General features: G+C 53.5%; 1 protein-coding gene across 1 annotated transcript in view; it reads left to right on the forward strand.

The window, feature by feature from the left end:
• The window catches only part of NUP210 (nucleoporin 210), a 104,707-nt gene that overhangs the window by 62,696 nt on the left and 17,099 nt on the right, over nucleotides 1-24,912 (forward strand). Inside the window, exons 17-28 of the mRNA XM_007985290.3 lie at nucleotides 4,229-4,421; nucleotides 4,674-4,780; nucleotides 6,134-6,238; nucleotides 6,338-6,439; nucleotides 14,781-14,909; nucleotides 15,970-16,097; nucleotides 16,210-16,345; nucleotides 17,818-17,880; nucleotides 18,083-18,262; nucleotides 20,259-20,339; nucleotides 21,249-21,380; nucleotides 22,554-22,712. Coding sequence (XP_007983481.3) covers nucleotides 4,229-4,421; nucleotides 4,674-4,780; nucleotides 6,134-6,238; nucleotides 6,338-6,439; nucleotides 14,781-14,909; nucleotides 15,970-16,097; nucleotides 16,210-16,345; nucleotides 17,818-17,880; nucleotides 18,083-18,262; nucleotides 20,259-20,339; nucleotides 21,249-21,380; nucleotides 22,554-22,712 — 1,515 coding nt within the window. The remainder of the gene's footprint in view (nucleotides 1-4,228; nucleotides 4,422-4,673; nucleotides 4,781-6,133; nucleotides 6,239-6,337; nucleotides 6,440-14,780; nucleotides 14,910-15,969; nucleotides 16,098-16,209; nucleotides 16,346-17,817; nucleotides 17,881-18,082; nucleotides 18,263-20,258; nucleotides 20,340-21,248; nucleotides 21,381-22,553; nucleotides 22,713-24,912) is intronic.

The following is a 24,912-nucleotide window of genomic DNA, read 5'->3' on the forward strand; positions in this document are numbered from 1 at the left end:
ACCAAAGTCACAGCTACTAGTGTCAGTGTCAGATGAAGATAGGGTCCTCTTCCACATTCGCTGCCTGTCTTTGTTTGGCAGTTGGTAGTTTAAAAATATCTTGTTGTTTTCTGTGCCTTGAAGGTGTTAAAATGCAGCTTGCTGTCTATGGACAGAGTATGTAGGGTCAGAGCAGGTGTGCGGGCTGCTGAGGAGAGGTGACCAGCTGCAGCATCCTGATGTGGGGGACATGGGGCTGTGTTTCAGAAGTAAGGGTTAAGAGAGGAAGAAAGTCCCTTGGGGGTGTAACGGCAGGGATGGTAAGGGAAGCCACAGGTCTGCTCCCCTTGGACTTGAGACGCATCCATGCCTTAGTCCCTAGGGCATTCAGAGCCCAAGGTGTTGAGTGTGTCCAGTGTAAGGGACATGGGACACCCTCTGGCCAGCACCAGCCCCCAGCCCCTTTTCAGAGGAGGGGGTTGGGCAGCTCCTCACTCCTTGAGCATGTACTTATGGAGCATGTCCTCTGTGCCAAGCACAGGTCTGAGTTTTGGATTGCACGGTCATCAGGACAGGCAAGGACCCTGCCTCCTGGAGATGACAGGGGGACCAGGAAATGCACAAATAAGATGGATCAGAGGTGGCAAGCACTGCAAGGGAAGTGAAATGGGGCACACAGTAGAGCGAAGAGGAGGCTGCTCAGGAGGAGCGGAATGGGGCTCTGAGGAGGGCATGTGCGAGCTCACTGCGATCTAACACTGTGGAACTCACTCCATTTATTCTTTGTGAGTCCTAGAGCAGACCCTGGCTCATAGGATGAGCTCAGTAACTAGGAGCAGTGGATGAGTGAACCAGCGAATGCACTGTGCATGTGCCACTCCTGTCCTGACGCTTGACTCTTACAGACTCATGGGTGGAGAAACCACACTGCTGGAGAACTGGCTGGGGAGTAGCTGAACTGGAGAGTAGGTCCTCTCTGGACAGGCAGCCTGCTCAGCTCAGGGACAGTCACTTCAACCCCAGGCTGGCCCAGCTTTCTCATTTTCAAAGAAAAACAAATCAAGCCTGTGCGCATCTTCCCCGTCCTTAGCGTTGGCTGTGAGCTGAGGGCGCCACGTTGGGGCTGGATTGTGCCTGGTCTGTCTGTTGGCCAGGACCTCTGCTTTAGCTCAGGGTTGTCTCCCTGGACTTCAATATGATGGCTGCAGGGCTTGACTCTGATTTGGCTTTGCACATCATAGATGTCGCCAGAAAATAATGGACCTCAAACACGGAGTAGTTGTGTGATCCATCAGTCCTCAGGTTCCTGAGCCACCAGCCAGCCATTCAGGCGTGACCCTGGCAATTTAGAGTCTCATTAGGGAACTTTTTTTCTTTTTTCTTTTTTCTTTTTTTTTTGAGACAGAGTCTCGCTCTGTTGTCCAGGCTGGAGTGCAGTGGCGCAATCTTAGCTCACTGCAACCTCCGCCTCCCGGGTTCAAGTGATTCTCCTGCCTCAGCCTCCTGAGTAGCTGGGATTACAGGCATGCGCCACCACACCAGACTAATTTTTGTATTTTTAGCAGAGATAGGGTTTCACCATATTTGTCAGGCTGGTCTCGAACTCCTGACCTCGTGATCCATCCACCTCGGCCTCCCAAAGTGTTGGGATTACAGGCATGAGTCACCATGCCTAGCCAGTCATTAGGGAACTTTGAGAAAGATATATCCCTGCAATGCAGCCTGGGTGCAGGATCAAGGTAATTTTATGCTCTCCAACTTCAGAAGCTACCCAAGATGTGTTTGCAGATTAAATTATTGGTGAGGAGAGACACCAGAATGGAATTGACTGATCAGAATGACAAGATGGAGCCAGGCTCAACCCAACCCTCGCCCTCCGAGCAGGTCTAGCATGTGGCTCGCTCACTGTGGGTGGGCGCCAGTTGCATGGGACTGATTAGGGACTTGAGTGGGGCTGCCCCCAGATGAGACACCAGAGATTGACCACACTGAGTCAGGGGAGGTCCTTGGGCTCTAAAATCAGACCAGCTCAGTTCCACCCCTAAACCTGTGTGACCTTGGACAAGTCATTTAACATTTAATGTCCCTGGACCTCAGCCTCCCTGTTTGTAAAATGGAGTTTATGTTGTTGCCTCAAATGGGTCAGCTAGCTTGCACATGTGCTTGGCCAGTGTCAGTTTCTTTCCCTGGAGGAGCATTGGTTTTCCAGCCTGGGTTGCATCTGGGGGAGCCATGGAGCACCTAGGATAGGTCCCTGCAGCCTCTGCCCACACTCCCAGCTTCTATATCATGAATAATGATGAGACGTTTGCATGCCTGCTGATGGTGCTGGCCTCCTCTGAGCAGGGCGTGGATTAAGAATTTGTAGCCTGCTTGAATCAAGTGTTCTGTGGGGGCAAGAGAGCTAAAAGGAATTGAGAGGAGCTCTCATGGTGCAGGTAGGGTGTTTTGTGACTGTATCAGTCGGACAGGCTGGGCCTGGCCAGGCTGCCACAGCAAACAAGCCCACATCCCATAACTTCACATGGCACAAGCTCACCTCTTGCCCATGCTGCATGAGCCTCTCTGGTTGGCTGGGAGACCCTGCTTTGTGTCATTGTGATCTTCGTTCCAAAACATGGGCTGTGGAGCAGCCACCATGTTGATTATGGCAGGTGCCACTGTGGAGAGAAAGGGAATGTGGCAGGTCGGGATCTGGCAGTGAAGCTTCCCCCAGTCCCATTTCACATTTCACTGGCTAGAGCAAGTGCCTCGGTCACTTCTTTTTTTTTCTTTGCTCTGTCGCTCAGGCTGGAGTGCAGTGGCACGATCTCAGCTCACTGCAAGCTCCACTTCCCGGGTTCACGCCAATTCTTCTGCTTCGCCTCCCGAGTAGCTGGGACTACAGGCACCCGCCACCACGCCCAGCTAATTATTTTGTATTTTTAGTAGAGACGGGGTTTCACCGTGTTAGCCAGGATGGTCTCAATCTGCTGATCTCGTGATCCGCCAACCTTGGCCTCCTAAAGTGCTGGGATTACAGGCGTGAGCCATGGCATCCGGCCGTGCCTCGGTCACTTCTAACCAGAGGGTGAGAGAAGGGTAATTCTTCCTGTGGGACCCCCCTCTCCCCGAATGGAAAACTGGCCGTTTGTGAATGACACTCATGGCTGCCCCCTTCCCTACCCACGTGTAGGAAGGCTCTCTAAAATGCCCTTGCAGTCCCCATATTTAAATCCACATCCTAGAAGGTGGGCTTGGTTGTGCTTTGTGTGTCACAGCTGGAGAAACTGAGGCTCAAGGAGTTCATAACTTGCCTGGGCACTGAGAGGTAGAGCTGGGACTCAGTCCAAGTTGTGGGGTCAGACACACTTGGCCTCTGCTTTGTGGCCCTGCCCACATTGCCCCTATGCCATGTGGCCAGAGAAGGAGGGGATAGTCCACAGGAAAGAGGCTTGATTCAGCCGGTTTCTACGGGGAGAGTCTTCTCGGGGAGCAAGAGATCACGCCAGAGTGGTGGGAATCCAGGATTTGGACCTGCAGCCTGGAGCTCCCATCCCAAACCTCCTTGGATGAGCTCCTTTCCCTGCCTGGGCTTGTGCTTCCTTCACATGGGGATGACCTCTCCCACCTGCCTGGGACATTTAAGGATCGGGCGAGTATTCCACTTTGAAAGGAGCTGTGCAAACCTGGTGGCTCTGGGACATCTTAGGCATTGGAATCTGCATTCCTGTGAAACCACTAGTGGGGCCATCCTAGAGGCACTGACATGTGCCTGGGTGGGGGGTGGCAATCATTTGGAAAGGTGAGGGCAGAGGGGAAGGAGAGCAGCCTGCCCACAGTAGTAGGTCAGGGTGGGAGTTCCCGGCTTCAGCACTGTTGACACTTGGGGAAATAGTTCCTGTGGGGGGCTGTCCTGTGTGTTACAGGGTGTTAAGCAGCATCATGGACCTCTCCCAACTAGATGCCAGTGGCAACCCCCTGACTCATCAGTAGGGACAGCCAGAAATGCCTCCACTGTTGCTGAAGGCCCCCTAGTGGTTCTCATTCCATTGAGAGCTGTGGTCTGGAGCCAGAGGCCAGCTTGGACAGGGCCATGGCGGGACCTGGTGGGTGGCAATAGTGAGGATTGCTTTCTGGCTCATCCTATTCCCTCACCAGCACCCCCAAGAGCCCACAGGGCAGCTGCTGGCCTCAGAGTGCACTGCGTGGTCAGTGTCCAGGTCCAGTCCTGGGTGTGACCACAGCATCTGACCTGTGTCCCCTGCAGGTCCCAGTCTCCAGCCACCGCAACCCCCTGCTGGATCTGGCTGCTTACGACCAGGAGGGCCGCCGGTTCGACAACTTCAGCTCTCTGAGCATCCAGTGGGAGTCCACCAGGCCAGTGTTGGCCAGCATCGAGCCTGAGCTGCCCATGCAGCTGGTGTCCCAGGACGATGAGAGTGGCCAAAAGAAACTGCATGGTGAGCTGGGCGCTAGCCCAATGGCCCAGGCAGAACAGAGACCAGACAGGAAGCCTGCCAAGGTGGGCCAGTACCTGTGGGAGCTTAGTTATCTGCGCTTAGGTCCTGTTAACTCTTAACAATCCATGTAGTTTCAACATACACAGTTTTCTGTTTTCAGATTCAAAACTGCAAATCAGAAGGAGGGAGGGGCTGCTTCAGGGGTGGTGATGGGCAGACACCCAACGGTGGCTTCCCTCTTCCTGGTCTCAGGTTTGCAGGCCATTTTGGTTCACGAGGCATCAGGAACCACAGCCATCACTGCCACTGCCACTGGCTACCAGGAGTCCCACCTCAGCGCTGCCAGAACAAAGCAACCGGTATCTCCCAGGGCCCAGTGGTGGGTGGGCTATGGGTAGCAGAGCATGCCTCCTACTTCTGCTTAAATTCCACTGGGTGTCACAGTGTCCTGAGTCACTGTCTGCTCGACCGCCGCTCCCCCACCCCAGCCTCTTGGAGGCCCTAGGAGAGGCACTGCTATTAATAGTAAGGGACCAATAGATACATTGGAGGTGGGAATGGGAAGGGCTCCTCAAGAACAGGCCTTCCTGGATGACAGCCACCTCATGGGGGGTATAGCCATGAGAAAACTTAGGTCTTGAATAAGGTGGAGACAGCAGATACAGGCTGGAAGGAGAAGGTGGGACTGGATTCCCAGGGCCCCTAAATTCCCAGGGCACTTCTATTGTCCTCCTGGGAGCAAACTTTGAAAGAGGCTGGGGCCCTATGGAGGCAGCACTGGGGAGGCTGGCCTGGAGGGAGGTGGTCGCTGAAGGGGCACACCTGTGTCTGTCCCTGATGGCTCAGTCCTCACTGGCACCAGGAGTCCCTTGATTGGGAGTGGGGGGCGTCATGGCCTCCTGCCTGATGCCTGAGCACCCTGACGTGTTCCCCCCAGGACTTTGTACTTCCTCCCTCTGCCCTGATGTCCCCCCACCCCCCATTGCTGAGTCACTCAGGCTTCCTCCCCTTGCAGTCTCTGTTCCCCTGAGAGCTGCTCTCCCTTGCAGACACCCTCCTGGTCCTTGTCACCCACACTTCACACCTTCCTGTCATTGACTCATTCTTACTCTTCCATCCGTGCATTGGAGTCACCTCTCCCTGCGGGCAGTTGCTGCACCCTGAGTGCCTGGCACACCTGTGGCCCTGAGGAGGTGCTCAAACACATGACCTCCTGGGGACCTCAGATCTGGGTGGATCCCTTGTGTGACACATGGTGGGAAGCAGAGCTTGGTAGGTCATGTGCCACCCTAGGGGATGAGGGTTCCTCTCCTGAGCCAGCCTTGGCCACTCTTCCAGGGGACCCTCTCCCGAGGCCCAGCCTGGCTGGCGGCCACACACTCCAAAGCTGGCCCTTTGCTGTGAGGTCCTGAAGGGCAGGGCGTGTGTGTGAGTTGCCAACCACTGGGGCCTGGTGGGTTGGGGTGGCGTCTTCTAAGCTGGATTGCTGCCAAACCCCTCCTCAGTCTGGAGTGGAGAAGCCAGCAACTCACTCCACCTCAGGAGGCTGAAGGGAGGCCTCAAAGAGTCTGTGGCCATTCTGCTGGGCTCAGGAGCATCAGGGGCTTGTGGCCAGGAGAAAGGCCAGGCCCTAGGGCCTTTGGGCCTGCTCTTCCTGAGGGGCGGCCTGATCATTTCCTCCTGGATCTGATGGCCTTGCTCTTGTCCTTCAGCATGACTCTCTGGTGCCTGTGTCAGCCTCCATAGAGCTCATCCTGGTGGAGGACGTGAGGGTGAGCCCAGAAGAGGTGACCATCTACAACCACCCTGGCGTCCAGGTACAGTCCTTGCCCTGCCACCTTCCTGGGTGAGACCCATGGGGGGACTCCTCGCCCTCCTACATGCGGCCCAACAGTCCCTGCATCTACCTCCTGCAGGCGGAGCTCCATGTCAGGGAAGGCTCAGGTTACTTCTTCCTCAACACCAGCACCGCAGATGTTGTCAAGGTGGCCTACCAGGAGGCCAGGGGCATTGCCATGGTAAGCTTGGGCCATCAGTCCCCACTGTTGGTTTTCAGTCCTTATCTGGGCCGTTGTGTGGTTAATTGATTGATTATTTTGAAAACTAGCACTTGGCTCACACTCGGAATCCCAGAACTTTGGGAGGTCGAGGCAGGAAGATCACCTGAGCTCAGGAGTTCAAGACCAGCCTGGACAATATAGTGAGACCCCTATCTCTACAAAACCAATAAGAAAAATCAAAAGATGAGCTGGGCATGGTAGCACAGGCCTGTGGTCCCAGCTACACAAGAACCTGAGGCAGGAGGATTGCTTGAGCCCAGGAGGTTGAGGGGTGCATTGAGCAGAGGTCATGCTCCAGCCTGGGCAACAGACCTGTGTGAGAAACCCAGACCCTGTCTCCATAAAAACAAAAGCTGACACTTAGTCACATCAGCTATAATTAGCAAGGTCTTTAGATTCTCTGATTCATTCTACAACTTTAGTCATTCTCATGAAACTTTTGTGATTTTTATTCCATGTCCACAAACTGTTAGTTACCTAATGGTTTCCTTTCAATCAATCCTTTAATTAAGATTAAAATATTATTCCATAAGGAGCACTGTAACAGCCATAAAGAAAATTGCTTTTAAAAGATATCTGACCTTTCTCTATTTTCCTGTGTTTCTCTCTTGACCCTCTTCCTACTCTTGCAAGCATTGACTTAGCTGTGCTTGTGGCATGGAAGAATTTAGTGTTCTGCTTTTATTATGTTATTTTAAGTGTTTATGTTTTTTCATATTGCTAATGTAAGATGGCAGTCCATCTTCAAGTTTGCTAATGCTTTCTTTTGCCAGTTTAAATCTACTCTTGTGCCCTTCTGGTGAATTTTTCATTTCAGCTATTATACTTTTCAACTTAAGAATTTCTGTTTGGTTCTTTTTTTCCTCTAACTTTTACCTCTTTATTGATATTCTCTGTTTGATATGACATTGTTATCAAATCTTCCTTTACTCCCTTCATCATTGGTTGGTTGGAAGGCTTTGCCTGGTGAATCTGATCTCTGGTGGCCCTCATAGACAGTTTCTGTCATCTGCCTTTTTTCTGGAGTACAGGTCATGTTTTCCTGTTTGTTTGTTTATTTGTCTTCATGTCCTATAATTGTTGGAAACTGGACATTTTAGGTAATGTATTGTAGAAACTCTGGGTACTGATCCCCAATCCCCACGTTGGAGCTTGTTACTGTTATTTGCTTGTTTACTTCTTTAGTGACTGGCCTTGTTATTTTGCTGAACACACACACTCATGCACACACACTTTTTCCCAGTAAGAAGTCTCTGATATTGCTCTTAGGGGATAACACCTTGGTATGTCCTTTGTTGCTCTGGGATGACTGTGACCTTTGCAGGGCTTTTTTTGGCTGTCTTTCACTGACCACTCAACTGTTGAGCTCCACTAATTGAGGCTGATTGCTCCACTGTCTTCAGTAATTCCCTTCTGACCCCAGGAGAGCTCTTCCCAGCAGTTTTTTGTTTTTTTTTTTTGAGATGGAGTCTCGCTCTGTCGCCCAGGCTGGAGTGCAGTGGCCGGATCTCAGCTCACTGCAAGCTCCGCCTCCCGGGTTTATGCCTTTCTCCTACCTCAGCCTCCCGAGTAGCTGGGACTACAGGCACCCACCAACTCGCCCGGCTAGTTTTTTTGCATTTTTTAGTAGAGACAGGGTTTCACTGTGTTAGCCAGGATGGTCTCGATTTCCTGACCTTGTGATCTGCCTGTCTGGGCCTCCCAAAGTGCTGGGATTACAGGCTTGAGCCACCGCGCCCGGCCCCAGCTCTCTCTTTTTCTGTTTCTCTCTGGCAAACTTGCCAGCCTCCAGTGTAGTCCACACCTCCCGGACTCTCTGTCGCCTCCCAGTTGCCTTTCAGCACAACCTCCACTGTTTTGGAGAGTGCACTTAGGCTCGGACTTCTCCAAGCTCTGTTGCACATGAAGTCAGTTCCTTTAGGAGCAACTCACACCTTCTGTTTTCTGAGTGCACTTAGCCCCTGTGCACCAGCTGCTTTTCCAGGCAAACTCTCTGAGCCAGAGCTATGGTGCTGGGCACAGTGGTGCATCTCTCTCTGGTGACACCAGCACATTAGGAGTTGGGCCTTTGGTGAGTGGGGCAGCAGCCCCAGTGTTCCTCGGCTAGCCTCTCTTAGCAGGGAACCCCACCCCACGAGCCAGGGAAGGGCGGCCAGGCCCCAGTATTCTCACGGGTGCTGCACCCAAGGCAGAGCCTCCACCCCACGAATGGGGTCTGGGTGGAAGATGGAAGCCCCCACCTCTGAGCCCACTTTCCTGGGACTCAGTCTCAGCAAGCTGTAGCTGGGGGCATGATAAGAAAAGAAAAACTGACACCTGCCCCTCCTAGGAAACGAATCCCCTGACCGAGAGCTGGGGGTGAGGGAGTCCTGTGATCTTGGAGGAACCAGTCGGGAGTGGAGCTCCACCTCACTGGGGTGGAGGTCAGGGAGGACGGGCATCTTATTTCACATTCTACAGACCCTTGTTCTTCCCAGATGTTAGCAGGTTTTCTCCAATAAACGCTTCTTCATTTGCTGTGTGCCCTTGGAATCATCCCAGAGATTTTAAACGGCTGTGTGTGTGTTTCATGGGGAAGTCTGTGGCCTCCTTACACTGTCCTGCAGAACTGGCACCTCCGGCTGGTTTTTGACGTGTGGGGGTGTGAGCCCTTTCAAGAGAAGATAGAGATCTCTATTTTTGTGTGAAACACCCCCTGTTTAATAAGTTTTTTAATTCAGTTTTTTTGTTTGGTGTTTGGGGTGATTTCGAAAACCTTCCTTCAGTGTTTGATGTTAGTCTCCAGCTGTCTTGCATAGAGGATGCTTTCTCAGTGCCGTGCCTCGGGGAGGGGGAGGGAGTCCTGCTGTTCATGTTCTTCCCAGAGGCAGACCCTTGGATGGCAGGACGCCCTCAGCACCTGGGAACACGCGTGTGGTTGGAGGACGCTGGAGGAGGCGAGGAGCCTGAGACCACAGGCAGTGTCCCCTGAGCATTCTTATCCCCTCATAGAAGAAAGAACAATTCCCCAGCTCTTCCTCCAGCCATGCCAGTGAGAACCTTACACCTTAATTCTGACTGCTTGACATATGCCTTGTTTTGTTTACTTTTAGAAATTAATAAAAACTTCCCCGTTACCAAGAAGAGAGGAGTTCCAAGTTAGGGAAAATGTGTACAGTGCTGGTGAAACCGGGGCACGCTCTCATTCACATTTACCTTGCACCTATCATTTTGTGCAAGCCCTGAGGGTAGACTTGTGACCAGAGGGAGACCTTTTCTCCAGGAACAAGAGTTCCTCGAGGTTGGTGATGGACTAGGCTGCCGGTGTAGATAGTGAGCTCCCTGTCTCTGGAGGCATTTGAGCAGAAGCTGGGACACTTGTCTGAAAGACTCAAGGTGGGATTCCAGCATGGGAGTCAAGTCTCCCAGGAGACCTTTAAACCCCTCTTGAATCCTAAAATACTGCGATTTTAGGAGTGTCTCTGCAGTTCTGTTTTACACGTGGCCACAGGAGAGCTCTGGCACTGTCTTTCTGGATTGTGGAATGGCCCCTGGCCTGGTTGAGTGACACAGAGTGCCTATTGCAGGCAGGACCCGGGACGAGTCTCCCCTATGGCAAGCAGCAGCCCGTGCCACAGGCCCTGTGAACTGCTCTGGTCCAGAAGTTTCCTTCCATGGAGGCGCCCTGCCCACTGGGGTCTTCACCTCCCTTCATTTCAGGCTTGTGCCAAAGACCCTCGCAACTCCAATCGGGCCCTGGTTCCTCTGGTCTCTTCTGAAGCCTGCGGGAGGAATTTTCCAGGGAGTATTGACGTCAGCAGCAGGTCCTGGTTGCTTCAGAAACAGTTGCAGGCGGCTGTTTCTGAGGGATGTCTACACGTGGCTGTGGCTTTTTCCAGCTGCTGAGCAGCAGCACAGAGATAGACAAGCCCCCAGCACTCCCTAGTTAGCTCACAGAAAGGGTTTCTTTCCTTCCTATTGATACATATTCAGCACGCAAAGATGGCTTGCAGGCATTGTGGCTTTGGAGTGTCTCTGGGGGGGCTCACACAGCACGGGTCCTTTGGAGGTTTTTATCCCCACACAGTGGACATGGGCTATGCAGGGCTGTGATGAATTTTGCTCACACAGCCCCAGAATGCTCTGTAAGGGCCTTTATTTTGTTTCGGCTGGTTTGCACATGGGAGTGTTTATCCTATTTAAACCTAGGGTTTCCTTCTCAATGATTCTTTACATTTCAATCAAGTCCTCCAGGCAGAACCCATGAGGTGACCAGAGCAGGGGAAGGAGCCTGCTGGGCACTTTACATTTCCCATTAATTCGTGCACTCAGCGACACTAGAGTGCGTATCGTGTGCCAGGTGCTGTGCTGGGCACTGCGGATTCAGGAGAGAATGAAGCCAGGGAGGCCAGCTTCTGTGAGCTGCGGCTGCGTCTGTCCATCTCCTGGGTCCTATGAGCTGTGGCTGCGTCTCTCCATCTCCTGGGTGCTGTGAGGCGCAGCCAGTCATGGGGCCATTGTTCAGGTGAGGATGCGTGTCCAGGATGAGTGGGGAGTGGCTGGCAACTGCAGGGCCTGAAGTCAGGTGCATCCTCCTTTTCCCTGAGACTGATCTGTGGACAGTAGTCCATGTCCCCAGTCCTCGCCCTTGGGAAGATCACAGGGCTGGCCACGTCCCTGTGTGAAGTTTCATCCAGCGCCCAGGCCAGGGCCCCACTCAGTGCCTATGCTTTTCATGTAAGCTTAGGTTGTTCCCTGCTGGCCTTGAGGGCGGGTAATCAGGGGCACACTCACTTGGCACTGTCTGGCCCATCACGTGACATTGACAAGCAGCCTGCAGAAAATGGAAGCCAATGGCTCTGTGACATTCAAAAATAGCTGCAGGGTCCCTTATCCCCTGCACTCCCCACCTGTCAGGGGACAAGTCTGAAATGTGATCAGGGCTCCAGGAAGTGGGGGCTGAGATGATGTGGGCAGAGCCTTGGGGCCTGGCAAGCTCTGAGGTATTTGACAGTTTCAGTCCCACGTGTGCAGAGCTGCCTCTGGCTGCAGTCAGCGTCTTAATGAGCAACGACACATTTGTCATCTCTGACTTGACAGAACTTTCCCCTCGGCTCAGTGTTTCCCAGTGTTCTCAGGTGGCACCTTCAACACTCAAAAATTAAAATTCATTCTGGGCATGGGTCACCACTACCTCTTTCCCCTTGCAAACGTTCTCCCGTGTGTCAATCAAGAAGCACATGTGTCTGGAAAGCACAGAGAAGCTGTGTGGTGTGAGCCACCATGCACAGTGTAGTTAGGAGCGGGTGCAGGGTCCCACTCTGCCACCAGCTAGCGGCCAAGTGCCCTCCATTACCCAAGCCCCCAGAGTGGCCTAGTGGGCACCCCCTTACAGCATCTCTGTGGGGTACATTTAGCCACTGTGCACCAGCCTGAGGGGCAGGCCACGCTTTGAGGGCTCCAGAGATGGTGGCTGGATGCCCATCCCCTGGGAAATCAAGTGGAAGAGCAATTGATTTCCCTACTGCCATTTTAGGTCTTTGTTTAAAAAGTGCAAGATGGTTCTTCTAAAGGAGAAAAAAGAAAGAGAAAAAGCCCTTCCCTGCATTACCCTGTGTTGCCCTGCGTGAGGCTCCTCAGTCAGTGCACTATGGAATTTCTTCACATCGTGAGGGACCTGCCCGCTCCTGACAGCAGTAACTATAGTAGGAGTTTCAAGTTGGAGACTTAAATTGGGTTCTCAAAGAAAGCTGTCATTACTCTCTGTAATTTTTCAATGAGTTTTCTTTGAGAGAAATGTAATAACCTGGGGGTGAATCAGCCCCAGCAAAACCAGAAACCTGGTGGCTCCTGGACCCTGCTTCTCAGCCCATACCTGACACTAGGCTCATGTGGCGATGGCTCCAGTCACAAAGCTATTGTTTGGTAGTATAAGCATGACATCTACTCCGGGATCTTTATTCACCTACTGTAAGTCATTGTGTGGAATAACCCAGGCATGCTTTGTGTGTATTGATATACCCATCATTATACAGGTGGTGTGTGCAGCTCGGGCCAGCTTGTTGATCCTCCATATCCCCAGCCAGCCGTGGGCTTGGGCCCTTCTCAGCTAGGCCTTTGCTTTTATCCACTCTACCCAGCACCATAGTTCCGTTCTAGCTGCCGGAGGCCTCCAGCCCCATTCCCCTGGGAAGTGGAGAGTCAGGGGAGGAGCCTAAATTGGGAGTTAGGGTATTTGGTTCTATCCCCAGCTCTGCGTTTTCAAAGCCATATCCTTGTCCTGTCATCTGGGCCTCAGTTAACTCATTTGTACGTTGAAGAGTTTGGACCAGAATCAGCACTTTCCAAATAAGTGAAGGTCCATTAGGTTTGCAGGCGATTTTCAGAATTTCCAAGTCTTAACAAAGCTGGTTTTACTCTGTAAAGCTGAGCAGGCTGGAGCACCAGGTTCCATGACCTTATCCAGAATTACTCAGAGCAGCGGCCCTGGATCTTCATCCAATCAAGACATGTTTATAGGAGGCTAGGCTGTACCAGATGCTGAGCTGAGTCCCAAGGGCATGTGGGTGCTGGTGACAGCCTGGAGGGGAAGGCCGAGTGCACTCTGGGTCCCATCAACACTGATGGCACCTGGCAGGCCCAGCCCCCGAGAGAGGGGAGAGGTGCTGGAGGAGCTGACATGGATGAGAGAAGACTGTTCTGAGGAAAGACACTGGACCTGGGCCTGAAGGATGACTTGGAGCCAGCAGGTGGAGGCTGGGGAAAGAGTCCAGGTCTTTAAGGTGGGCTGCGAGGTCCGGAGGCAGGCAGGCAGCAGCTAGCTGTCTGTATGAGTGGGAGAGAAGGCCTGCGTGGCTGGAGCATAAGTGTAGTGGGGGAGTGTGCTCTGCGTGGAATCTGGAGTGGAGGCAGGGGCTGGGCCTTACCAGGCTTTACAGGGCGTGCTAAGGCTTTGAGCTCATTCTCAGAGCACTGGGCAGTTGTTGAAAGGTTGATGTTGAGTGTGATGTGATCCTATTTGGTTGTCACCTTTGGGTCAGAAACCTTATTTTTATTTTATTTTATTTATTTTATTTTATTTTATTTTTGTAGCTTCTTGATATTGAAACTCTAGCTTTGCAAACCCTGAAGTGCTTACTTTAAAACCCCTTGCTCCCCACCCCATGAATACGAGACCACAAAGAGCAAGCAACAAAGCCAGGCCCAGACAGAGGAGTGGGGCAGCTGGCTGGACTCGCCTCATGGCCTGTCCCTGCTTGCCCAGCTCCAAGATCACCTGGGTGAAATATGCGTCTAAGCATTAAGACAAGCTGTGTGAATTCCATCATAAACAGACGCGTTACTTGTGTGAATGCCCATCTTCTGCAGCCTCAGAGGGTGATTGTGATGTACTTTCTTAGGGGAGAGAGTCTTGAAGGTAGAATCCCTAAAAGTGGGTAGAGAGAAAGGGATTAAAAGGTGGGCTCTTGCCTTGAGCCCAGGAGTTTGAGGTTGTAGTGAGCTGTGTGATCCCGTCACTGTACTCCAGCCTTGGGGACAGAGTGAGACCCTGTCTCTAAAAATAATAAAGACAATAAATAAATGTTAAAAGGGTCTTTGGCAGTGAAAAGGCTGGAAAAAACTAGCTCTGATTTGTTCATTCACTCACAACACCTTTGCAGTCACTGCTTCACACAGAGCTGGGGATGTGATGAGACACAAAGATGAGCGAGATGCACATAGCTCACACTGGGGTGGCCTTGCAGGCTGCTCCCAGGCTCTGTGGTTCCATCAGTCTGATTGGGACTTCCTGTGCAAGCTGCCATTGGAAAGCATCTGCCTCATTTTCTGCCAGCCCCTGACTTGCAGTTTCACAGAAAACCCCACAGAGTGCTTCTCTACCACCAGGGCTGCAGCAGCAGGTGGCCAGCTCAGGATGTGGCATCCTGGGACTACATCCTCACTCTGCCCTGAAGTTGGTGCATGTCCCAAGGCTGCTGACTGGCCCCCTTGGAGCAGCTTCCATTTTCTTCTCTTTGTAAAATATGCAAGTGGAGATCAATGCTCTGTGAGATCCAGCCAGGCACTAATGTGTTATATCCCAAGCCCATCTCCTGGCCAGCAGTGGGGCTCATGATGAGAGGTGGGTAGGGCACTATCTGGTGTAGGATTTCCCTTGTCCACTGCTTCCCAGTGCTGGCCTGGAGGACTCTGCCACTGGCATCCCATGAGGTGATAGGCTGTGCTGAGGGCGAGGTGCTGCTCACGGACCTGAGCAGGGGGGCGCCCTACAGCTGCATAACCCAGCACCCACCCCTCCACCCCTGCCCCAACGTTGCAGGTGCACCCTTTGCTCCCGGGCTCATCCACCATCATGATCCATGACTTGTGCCTCGTCTTCCCGGCCCCAGCCAAGGCTGTGGTTTACGTGTCGGACATTCAGGAGCTGTACATCCGTGTGGTTGACAAGGTCAGTGGAAGCTTCATGATGGGGCACCCTCGGCTGACCTGCAGGAACTGGGAGGGAGGGGACTGTGGAAAGAATGTTCTGCATGGCCTTTGCTTTTTGCTCCTGGAGTCTGCATCCCTTCCCCTGTGAGCTTGCAGAGCTGTCTCCCATCTCCTTCGCTCCATGTGGAGGATCCAGAGTCCCTTCAGTAAGGGACTTCTTCATCCCAGGTGACATCCCCATGAGGCTTGGCAGTAAATCCTGCTGGAAGTTGTCTCTAAATTAACCATGACCTGGGAATTCCATGTCTTCTGGCCGGTGTAGGTTATTAACCAGCCAGGCACACGCCCTGCTGAGCATGAATTTTCTTCCTAGAATATAGGTTTTGGGTTCTCTGGGGTTTCAGTGGCAAATGAGCACAATTCACCCATGCCAAGCACCATGGAAAAAAGAGACAAGGAATAGATCTCGGTTTATCTTTCACATCGACAGGGAATTTTTATTACTCCAAATATCTGAGGTAACTGAAGCTGGGCTTTCAGAGGGTTGCGATCAGGTTCCTCAGTGGATAGAAGGGCTGGTAATTAAAAGGGGAGTGTTCATGCAGCTTAGGCTCCTTAAGAAGCTAATATGCTCTGCCCAGCCCCACATACTCCTCCTATAGTCTCATTTTCACTGCTGTTTGCTAATCATCTCTTTCTTCACTGTGTATTTCTGATTCTCATTTCCTAAAGTTCTTACTGTATTATACACTGCCAGGTGTGAGCTGTTCAGTCAGTCAGCATTTATTGAGCTCCTACTGGATGCTGCTGTTCTGAGTGGTGTCTCATCTCCCTAATTAGTGTATTAGTTATTTAAGAGTAGAATGTGGAATTTATGCCTCTAAGTATCCCCAAGCTCCCCCTCATCAATTTTCATTTGCTGACTGGCTGATAGTCCAGAAGTCAACCTGGGTGACTCTCCTGATTCCCAGGTCTGTGGATTGAGGTTGGTGATGCTATCTCAGAAAGTCATGGGGCACCATAGATGGTAGGATTGGTCTTTTGGAGGCCACCCCTGAACCTCTGTCCCCATGATGCAGGTGGAGATTGGGAAGACAGTGAAGGCATACGTCCGTGTGCTGGACTTGCACAAGAAGCCCTTCCTGGCCAAATACTTCCCCTTCATGGACCTGAAGCTCCGAGCAGCCTCCCCGATCATTACATTGGTGTGAGTTCTCCTAGGGGTCAGAGGAGGGCACCTCAGAGACAGTGCTGACCCCAGCTGCAGCCTTTCCCATGGGGTGGTCTTAGAGAAGTCCCAGCCCTTCCCTCTGTTTCAGGGCCCTTGATGAAGTCCTTGACAACTACACCATCACATTCCTCATCCACGGCGTGACCATCGGCCAGACCAGTCTAACTGCAAGTGTGACCAATAAAGCTGGACAGAGAATCAACTCAGCCCCACAACAGATTGAAGTAAGATGGGTTCTTCCCACACTATGTGGGATCAGCCCAGTGCTGGGGGTTGGAGGTGTCTTTATAGTTGGGGGTATCTTTATAGTACAGTCCAGGAAGCTACTGTGGAGAAGCCATATAAAAGTCTGTGTCCCACAATGTCCTGTCATCAAAAGGCAGCTGTTACTAGCTCCAGGGCTCTGGGAGGCAACAAAGTTGGACCGGCAGAACCAGAGGGAGGGGGCCAAGTGACTTTACTTTTCCTCTGTGACATGGGGGATTGTGCGGCTCAGAGAAGGGGTGTGCCTGGTCACATGGCAAGGGGACACACCAGGACCATTCCCAGAAAGCACTGACTGGGCGGAAGCTTAGACAGATGCTGGCTCATGTGTAGAAGACTCCTTAACCATTGATCCTGAGCCATAGAACAGGCGCTTTGAGGGCATTGGGCACCTGTCACAGGGGCTGTGTGAGCAGAGGTATCATAAAGGGAACTCCTGAAGTAGGTGATTCCTGGATGAGAGGCGCTTTGAGGTCCCCTTACCGGCTCAGTGTGTGGTATGGGGCTGTCTCGGGAGATTAGGTTATGACAGGAGCCCCACTGCAGCCATAGGCCACAGCAGTTGTGGCCCAGGCATCATTTGAAGTCTATACACAGCAGCAGCGTTAAACCAGCCCTGCCAGCATCCTCCCTGCGTCTGGGCCACGTTGGGGCTGGTGAGCGTCATTAATCTGTGATCCAAAGCAGGTGTGTGCCATCTGTGTTTCTAGATGGACGCGCACCTTTCTTCTTCTGGTGATGAGAAATTTGTTTCTGCCCATCAATAGCGCAGCTGCAGAGACCGATACTCCCACACAAGTAGCACCCTGGCCACCTCCTGCATTCACTCACCTACTCCTGCCAGGCAGGCACTTGTAGGGGTTGCAGGAGGAGCAGGTGGGGCCTTCACCTGCTCCACAGAGTGGCATCAACATCCCTGGTCTCCTCCCAGGCTAATCTGGAGGGTGTGCTAGGAGAAGAGCAACTTCTGGGGCTCTGGGTGCTCCCATATCGGCGGGGCTACCCTGTGGGGCTACCTCTGGCTCCACAGGCCAGGTGGCTGGGGATGTACATTGCTAATGTGTCCCCGGGCGCTGCTGCCATTGCTGCTTAGTGACCACACACTGAGAACCGCTGCTCTGAGGGGATGACTCAACTGCATAAAAGCCATCCCTCCAAGGGGACGGCCCAGCTTTTGGAGTTTAGCATCTAGGGAAAGTGAAACACAGTCACAAACAGAAGAACACACCCCAGAGAACCAGGGAGCCTCGGCCAGTGACTGGGAGACAGCCCCCAGCACTGGCCCAGGACCCTGGCCTTTCTGGTCACTGCTCAGAGAGGGGTGATGTCCATGCCCCAAGTTTTCCTCTCATGAAACGTGTAGCACATGAGTTATGCTCAGTGCCGTGGGCTTGGGGCAGAGCAGTCCTTTCTCTCCTGTGTCTCCCAACAGGTCTTTCCCCCGTTCAGGCTGATGCCCAGGAAGGTGACACTGCTTATCGGGGCCACGATGCAGGTGAGAGCCGAGAGGCCATGTCCTGCTCCAGCCCCAGTGCAGGCCACCACCCGGTTCCAGGCACGCTACCTGTGGCCCTGCATGCAGTGACTGGGAGAAGAAGGCAGAAGCTGCCTGCACTGGGGCCCTGGCTCTCTGAGTGGGAGGCGCGGGCTGCCTGGCATGACGGGCACTGACACACCGCTCTTTCCTCCCTGCTCAGGTCACCTCCGAGGGCGGCCCCCAGCCTCAGTCCAACATCCTTTTCTCCATCAGCAATGAGAGCGTTGCGCTGGTGAGTGCTGCTGGGCTGGTACGAGGCCTCGCCGTCGGGAACGGCACTGTGTCTGGGCTCGTGCAGGCAGTGGATGCAGAGACTGGCAAGGTGGTCATCATCTCTCAGGTAACAGGCGTGCTATTGGAGACTAGCACTCTCCGAATCCCCTGGGATGGCCAGCTCTGGCGATGGGCCCATTGTTTCCCAAGGCAGCTGTGCCTGGGACAGAAGCCTCTTTACTGTGTTTGGGTTCTGCCTCTGAGGACCACCCCTCTCCAAGGGTACTGCTTCGACCCTCTGGGTCTGCAGTCCCTGCAGGGACCCTGGTGCAGGACAGCCCTGCCGATATGCACCCAGACCCCCAGAGGTTGCTCTTCTCCAGGCTGAGTCTCCCAGTCCTTCCAGCTGCTCCTTACAGGGCAGGGTGTTCAGCAACCCCCAGCCCCAAAGGGCCCTTCCAGGAGAGGATGATGGCACTCGTGGTGAGGGCAGGCGCTGCTCTGAGCACTTTGCCTTCATCTCCTTGAGTCCTCTCAGGGCTCAGGGCTAAAATCAGGGCCTTTGCATTCTGCCTGACCTGCTTCGCCAGCAGTGACTTGCTGAAGCATCTTGGAAGGCTGCTTTGGGGTTCTACTCACAGCTGCGCCAGAAACTTGGTCTGTAAGAAGAGCCTTCTGTGATGTGTAATGCAACTGTGGACAGAAACCCGTTTCAGAGTCAGTCATCTCATTCCTCATGAGAACTAGGTCCCCTGGAAGCAGTCCGTGCAGTCCTGAGTTCAGAGCCTGTAAACACAGCGCCCCAGGAGCTGGCGAGTGCACCGCCCCAGACAGGGTGCAGGGAAGTCCTTGTTCTCGGAGGCTGACTTTGATCACTGAGTTCATTGATTTACTCCTTTTCCCAGTGTGTGTCAATTTTGAAGACAAAGAGAAAGCCTTGGGGATGTAAAAACCTGTCCTAGGGATGGGGCAGAGTTCAGATGGGCTTCCTGGAGCGTGACATTCAGGACCACAGGAGACTGTATGTTTTTTTTTTTTTTTTCCCTCTAAGAAGGAGTGCATCCTCAGGAGCTGGCTGGTTTTTCTCCTAAGGGCGTAGGTAAAGGGCAGCTTCCTAGAAATTCAGCAAGAGGGGCACAGAGCCCTGTGTTTTCCTTGTCTTTGTGATCTAACCTTGCTAGGCACCCTCTCTTCTAGGTCCCCCATCTGGCGAGTTGGGGAGGTGCTGGGGAAAGGCCCTGGTGGTCTTGGCAGGTGGAGGGGCTGCACCACCAGCCCTATCTGAAAGGCATGTTCTTGAGCCTAGGCAGGCAGGGGCTTCACCTGTGGCCCCTTGTCCATGCCTGGAATGTGATTCTGGTCAGATGCTTCCAGTTCCATCTGTCCAATCCAGGTCACACAGCCAGCACCCCAAGGCCACGGGGTAGGCCAGGACGAGCAGGAGGAGACTGAGCAGAAGGATGAGTGAAAGGAGGGGAATGGGTTTTTATCAAGCACCTACTGTGTGCCAGGCATTAGCCCAAGTCATGAGGCTCAGAAGATGGGCTCAGCATGAGCACGTCAAAGGGCCTAAGGGTTTTAATAGCCTCAGTTCAGCATGACTCAGCAGCACTAGGAAGAAGCCAGGAGAGTTAGTCTTTGGCCAGATTAATAGGAGTGTGGAGTTGAGAATGAAGGAGGTTATAAATTCTGATCAGACTCTACAGGGCTCCTGCATTCGTCCCTGTACTCTGCTCAGTCAGAGACAGGCAGGCTGGATTTGGGGTTGGGAGGGCCTGGAGACCTGTTGCTTGAGGGCAGCCAGGCCTAAGGAAGAGCAGTTACCAGTCCCCGGCCCCAGGTCTGCAGTGCTGACCCAGAGCAGCTGGATCAGACAGGGCGGCAGCCTCAGAGGACTGGACTGGGACCTATGGGACCTTGGGAGAGGCAGTGGCTGGCCCATGAAGGACGAGCCGCCCACAAAGCCAGGCCTCCCGGGGCAGAGGAACACAGTGCTGGTCATCCTGAGGGGCTTTCTCGCCACAGATTCTGAGCCACAGCCTCCTTCCCTTGAGGGGTCCCTTCCTGAAACATCCCTGGCCAGCACAGCCTCCCCGCACCTAAGTGCCAGCCTCTTTCCCCAGGACCTCGTGCAGGTGGAGGTGCTGCTGCTACGGGCTGTGAGAATCCGCGCCCCCATCATGCGGATGAGGACAGGCACCCAGGTGAGCTGACCTCCTGGGCTCTGAATGCTGGTTCCCGAAGAGCCACTGCTGGAACCCTGTCCTCGAGTTAGAGTGCTTCTCCACCTCCTCCATCTCCCTGGCCCGGGTATCTAGGGCCTGCTTCTCACCTGTCCCCGCCCAGGGAGACACCCTCCATTGCTCTCTGGTAGCCACTGATGGAAGGCCTGCTTCCTGCTGGTCTGTCACCTTCCCACATCTGGAATAGCACCACATGCCTAACAGGAGCACAGTGACCGTGGCACTTTCTCTACTCCATGCTGTCTTGGACGTTAATCCATTTGGTGTTCATAGCAGCCCTGGGAGGTTAGTGTCAGAACCATCTTGGTGTTGCAGATGAACAAATGAACACACAGAAAGCTTAAGGCCCGTGCCCAGGGCCACACGGCTAGGAAGTGGCAGCACTGGGAGTGGACTGGGCAGCCTGGCACAGCACCTGCTGTGGCCTTTTGCCGTCTTGCCTCCACCTGTGCCCTCAAGCCAACTCAGCAAATAAGAGACTAAAGGAGCTGGGGACTGCACCCACGCACACCCTGTGAGCAGGGACCCCGGCTAGATTAGGAGAGGGGCCTGGAGGAACCAGTACTGTGGGGCAGTGCGAGCTGTGCTGCTGGTGGACCCATGGCCTCCTAGAGCTGCAGGGACTCCTTCCAGAAATGAGTCTCTTGGCCATGGAGAGGCACAGCCCGCAGCAGGGGAGGGACAGTGTGGGGAAAACAGTCCCACCTCTGGTTTGCTCATTTGATATTTCATCAAAATTCCCAAACCTGTGCCGTGCTCTTCTCTGGTTGGGGAAGAATTGGGTTCGTCTCCCACTGCTTGAAGGAGGCAGCAAAGCTTCTGGGGGCATTCCCAGTGCTGGGAACTACTGCTTCTGACTTCTTCCTGCAGATGCCCGTATATGTCACCGGCATCACCAACCACCAGAACCCTTTCTCCTTTGGCAATGCCGTGCCAGGCCTGACCTTCCACTGGTCTGTCACCAAGCGGGACGTCCTGGACCTCCGAGGGCGGCACCACGAGGTAGGTAACCATCCCCCCAGAGCTCACCTCCCAGCCCTGTCCCAGGCCAGCACCCCGAGGGTCAGGGAGGGTTCCCGCCACGTTGTCTCAGAAGAGGTCCTCATCCTCACACCTAGAGAGGCCCTCCCGCTTTCTTCCCTCTCCCGAGGCTCATCGGGACTCCCTTCTCTCAAATGCTAACCACGCAGACAGAGTGAGTAGGTGCCTCTCCTGACAGAAGCGGCCATGTGAGGAAGTCACAAAAGTCCTGGGAGGTCAGAGTCTGCAGCTTCTGACCATTTTCTGAGATGATGCCTGGCAGCCCTTGGTTTCTCTTGGTTCATCCCAGAGGCCAAACTCCCCTTCCCTTAGCCCAGCGAGGGGCCCTGGCTCCTCCTGAGATGTCAGAGCTGGAAGGTGCCGGGGAGACTACTAAGTCCCTCTGTGTTAACTGAGGCCAGAAACAGGAAGGGACTTGCCCAGGGTTGCCCAGCAAGCCAGTGGGGAAATGGGACTGGACACCAGCCCCTGTGACTCTAGGCTCAAGCCCAGGTGGGCCTTGGACACACAGGACCCAAGTGGAGGGTGGCTTGAAAGGTCGCTCCCTGTCTCATTCAGGGACAGTGGGGATGGAGGCCTGGAAAGAGGCCCAGGCCCAGGGATGGGATTCCCTAAAGGCTGTCTGAAGCTTGTCTAGTGTAGGACTAATACCCCCCACAACCCTACTCGGTGGGAACAGGGTCCTGTCCCTGGTGCCTGGGGGCTCCCCCACATTGCCCCCATGGAGCACAAGCAGTGAGACTTATTAACAGATATCCCAAAACAAAGCAGTCTGCAGGGACACACTGCAAAACCCAGCATCGCTCTGGGTGACCTACAAGCACTGAAGTCTGAGAGACAACCTGTCATGAAGGCCCCTGGCTTATGTGGGTGGGCCCAGTGTTTTCCAAATGCATCTGTGCACGTTGTGCAATGCAGGCAGGGCAGGACCTGGGCACCCATGCTGGGGAAGCCGGGTCTGCACAGCTCTGGAGTTAGCAGACCCAACCCGGGCAGGAAGGCAGGGCCCTTGAGAATAGGCCAACAGCTGCCAGGAGGAGGGCTTGGGGGTTCTGGGCCTACTGTCCAGCTCTGCCTTTTTGAGGACACAGGGACCTGGGCCTTACACCTGAAAATGTGTTTGATGTCTTCCAGGCGTCGATCCGACTCCCGTCACAGTACAACTTTGCCATGAACGTGCTTGGTCGGGTGAAAGGCCGGACCGGGCTGAGGGTGGTGGTCAAGGCTGTGGACCCCACATCGGGGCAGCTGTATGGCCTGGCTAGAGAACTCTCGGATGAGATCCAAGTCCAGGTAGGAGGCAGGTGGACAGGCCACAGGGAAGGGGGAGAGGAAGTGCCAGCTGCCCAATCCTCCTCCAGAGCCACGTGTTGCATGGGCAGAGGCTGGGAGACCTGAGAAGCTCTCAGTCCATGGGGCTGACAGTGGTCCATCGCAGTGGGGTAAGCATCCGAGTGTGACTGGTGCTGTGGGAGCCCAGAGGTAGGGCCAAGCAAAGTCTTCACAGAAGAGTAATGTTTCAGGATGAGAGGGGCTGGCAAAGGCCTGGAGGTGGGAACTCACTTGATGTGTGGTCAAAAGAGCAAAAAATTCTGAGCTTGGGGCTCCCTGTGGCTGAGTGGCCATTAATTTCATTGTCTGTGTTTGTTTAACACACATAGAGCACCCAGAGGCTGGGGCGCCCTTACATGTTTTTCAGTATTGCTGCCTCCAGACCTCAGGTGAAGCCTGCTGGGCAGGGGCTGAAGGGGCTGCCACCTGCTGATGCCCCTGAGGTGGGGAGGGTCAAAGTCACCGGGTAAGTGGGGAATGGCCTCAAGAGGCCAGGGTACTGTGACCTGTCTGCATTTGGAAAACAGCCTCAGAGAGGGAGGGGCCTTGTTCAGAGCCAGGGGGTCAGGACTGAGTCCAGCGGTTCTCCTGCCTGGGGTGCAGCCCTGGGTCTGTATCTGGCCTGTCCCTGCTACTTACAGGATGGGATCTGGGTGAGCTCCTGCCTCTCTGGGCCCCTCTGCAAGGTAGGGAGTTGGCAAATTGGTTCTGAAGAGCAATTTTGTCTTCAAGGGCCTCATTCTGCTCCTCTGGACCTCAGTAACCCCTAGGTGCTCCTAAGCTGTAAAGAAAAACAAAAAATGTTCCCTATATGTCCCAAAACAGTTTCTAGTCCCTCTTGAAGAAGAAATAAACTATGTCTAACCCAACCACCTCCCTGATCAGGGGCAAAGAAGCAAACTTTTCAAGAAAGAAAACACCCACAAAAAAAAAAACCCCACCGATTTGCCAACCCCTCACTCCTGCCTGCACGTGCACACACACGCACACATACATACACAGAGACACATATACATACATAAACACATATACAGACACACAGAGGTCCACATGCACATCCCCACACTCACCAAGTGCATGTTCTTTGTTAAAAGGAAGTAAGTTCTGGAGCCTATCATGGAATTAAAGGCAGGGCTTTGCAGCTTCCAAATTCTGTGACCTCAGTTGGGTCACTTGACAGCTCTGTGCCTCTGTTTCCCTATCTGACAGCAGGTGGAGTTTGAGAAAATCAGAAACTAGAGAATCTGGATCCAGCCTACAAATGTGTTTTATTTGGCTCACTCAGGCCTTTGAGACAGCTTGTTGTCATGTAAAGATAGGAAGATTCTATGTGAAAATCTAAGATGCAGCGTGTCCTAAAGATATGGTGTCTGCCACAGCAAAATCAGCAGGCAGTGAGAAGCAACCTTGACTCCATTAGAGCTGCGCTGTCCAGTTTGCCACAGGCCCCACCACTCCCTGTTGTCTCCCTGACAGTGAGCTCAAGTATCAGTTGCCATTTACCATGGGGCTTGTACTGTTGCTTTTCTTCTAGTTAACAGGAAAGTGGGAAATCTCTTACAACTCCCCCTTCATCTAAAGAGAAAGATAGGAATGCATGGTTTAAAAAAAATAGGAGGAACCCTATTTGTGAATGTATTTACCGGGCAGTAGGTGTGTCTGCATCAGACTCAGTGAGGTGGCTTCCCTGTGGATGCTGGAAGGGGGCATACAAGTCAGCCTCGTCTCACCTGACACTGAAACCCCACCCAGCTTCCAAAGGCTGTTTCTCATCATTTGGGAAGTGCTGCCCCTCCTGTCACTTCATATGGAGCCCACAACTCTCAAGACAGGCGTGGAGAGGGTGTTAGTAGTGGACCGTGCACACAAGGAAATCTAGGCTTACCTGGACAGAGCACAGAAGGAGCCGGGAGGGACAGAATCAGGCCATCTTCCTCTTGGAGAAGCACTTGTCAGATCTGATGATACTGGCCATGGCCCAGGGCTCAGGCCCAAGGGGCATCCACCTGGTCTGATCAGAGGCCAGTGGGGAGCTCAGGGCACAGCTTTACCTGCCAGCTAGTGACTGCCCCTGAACCAGGCTGGGAGGCCACAGAGGCAGCAGCCCCAAGGGGCCTTAGAGAGGGGACTTACACAGGTGGTGGACACATCTGAAGTCTTA

The sequence above is a fragment of the Chlorocebus sabaeus genome, chromosome 22 (genome assembly GCF_047675955.1).
Source record: "Chlorocebus sabaeus isolate Y175 chromosome 22, mChlSab1.0.hap1, whole genome shotgun sequence".
Taxonomy (NCBI): Eukaryota; Metazoa; Chordata; class Mammalia; order Primates; family Cercopithecidae; genus Chlorocebus; species Chlorocebus sabaeus.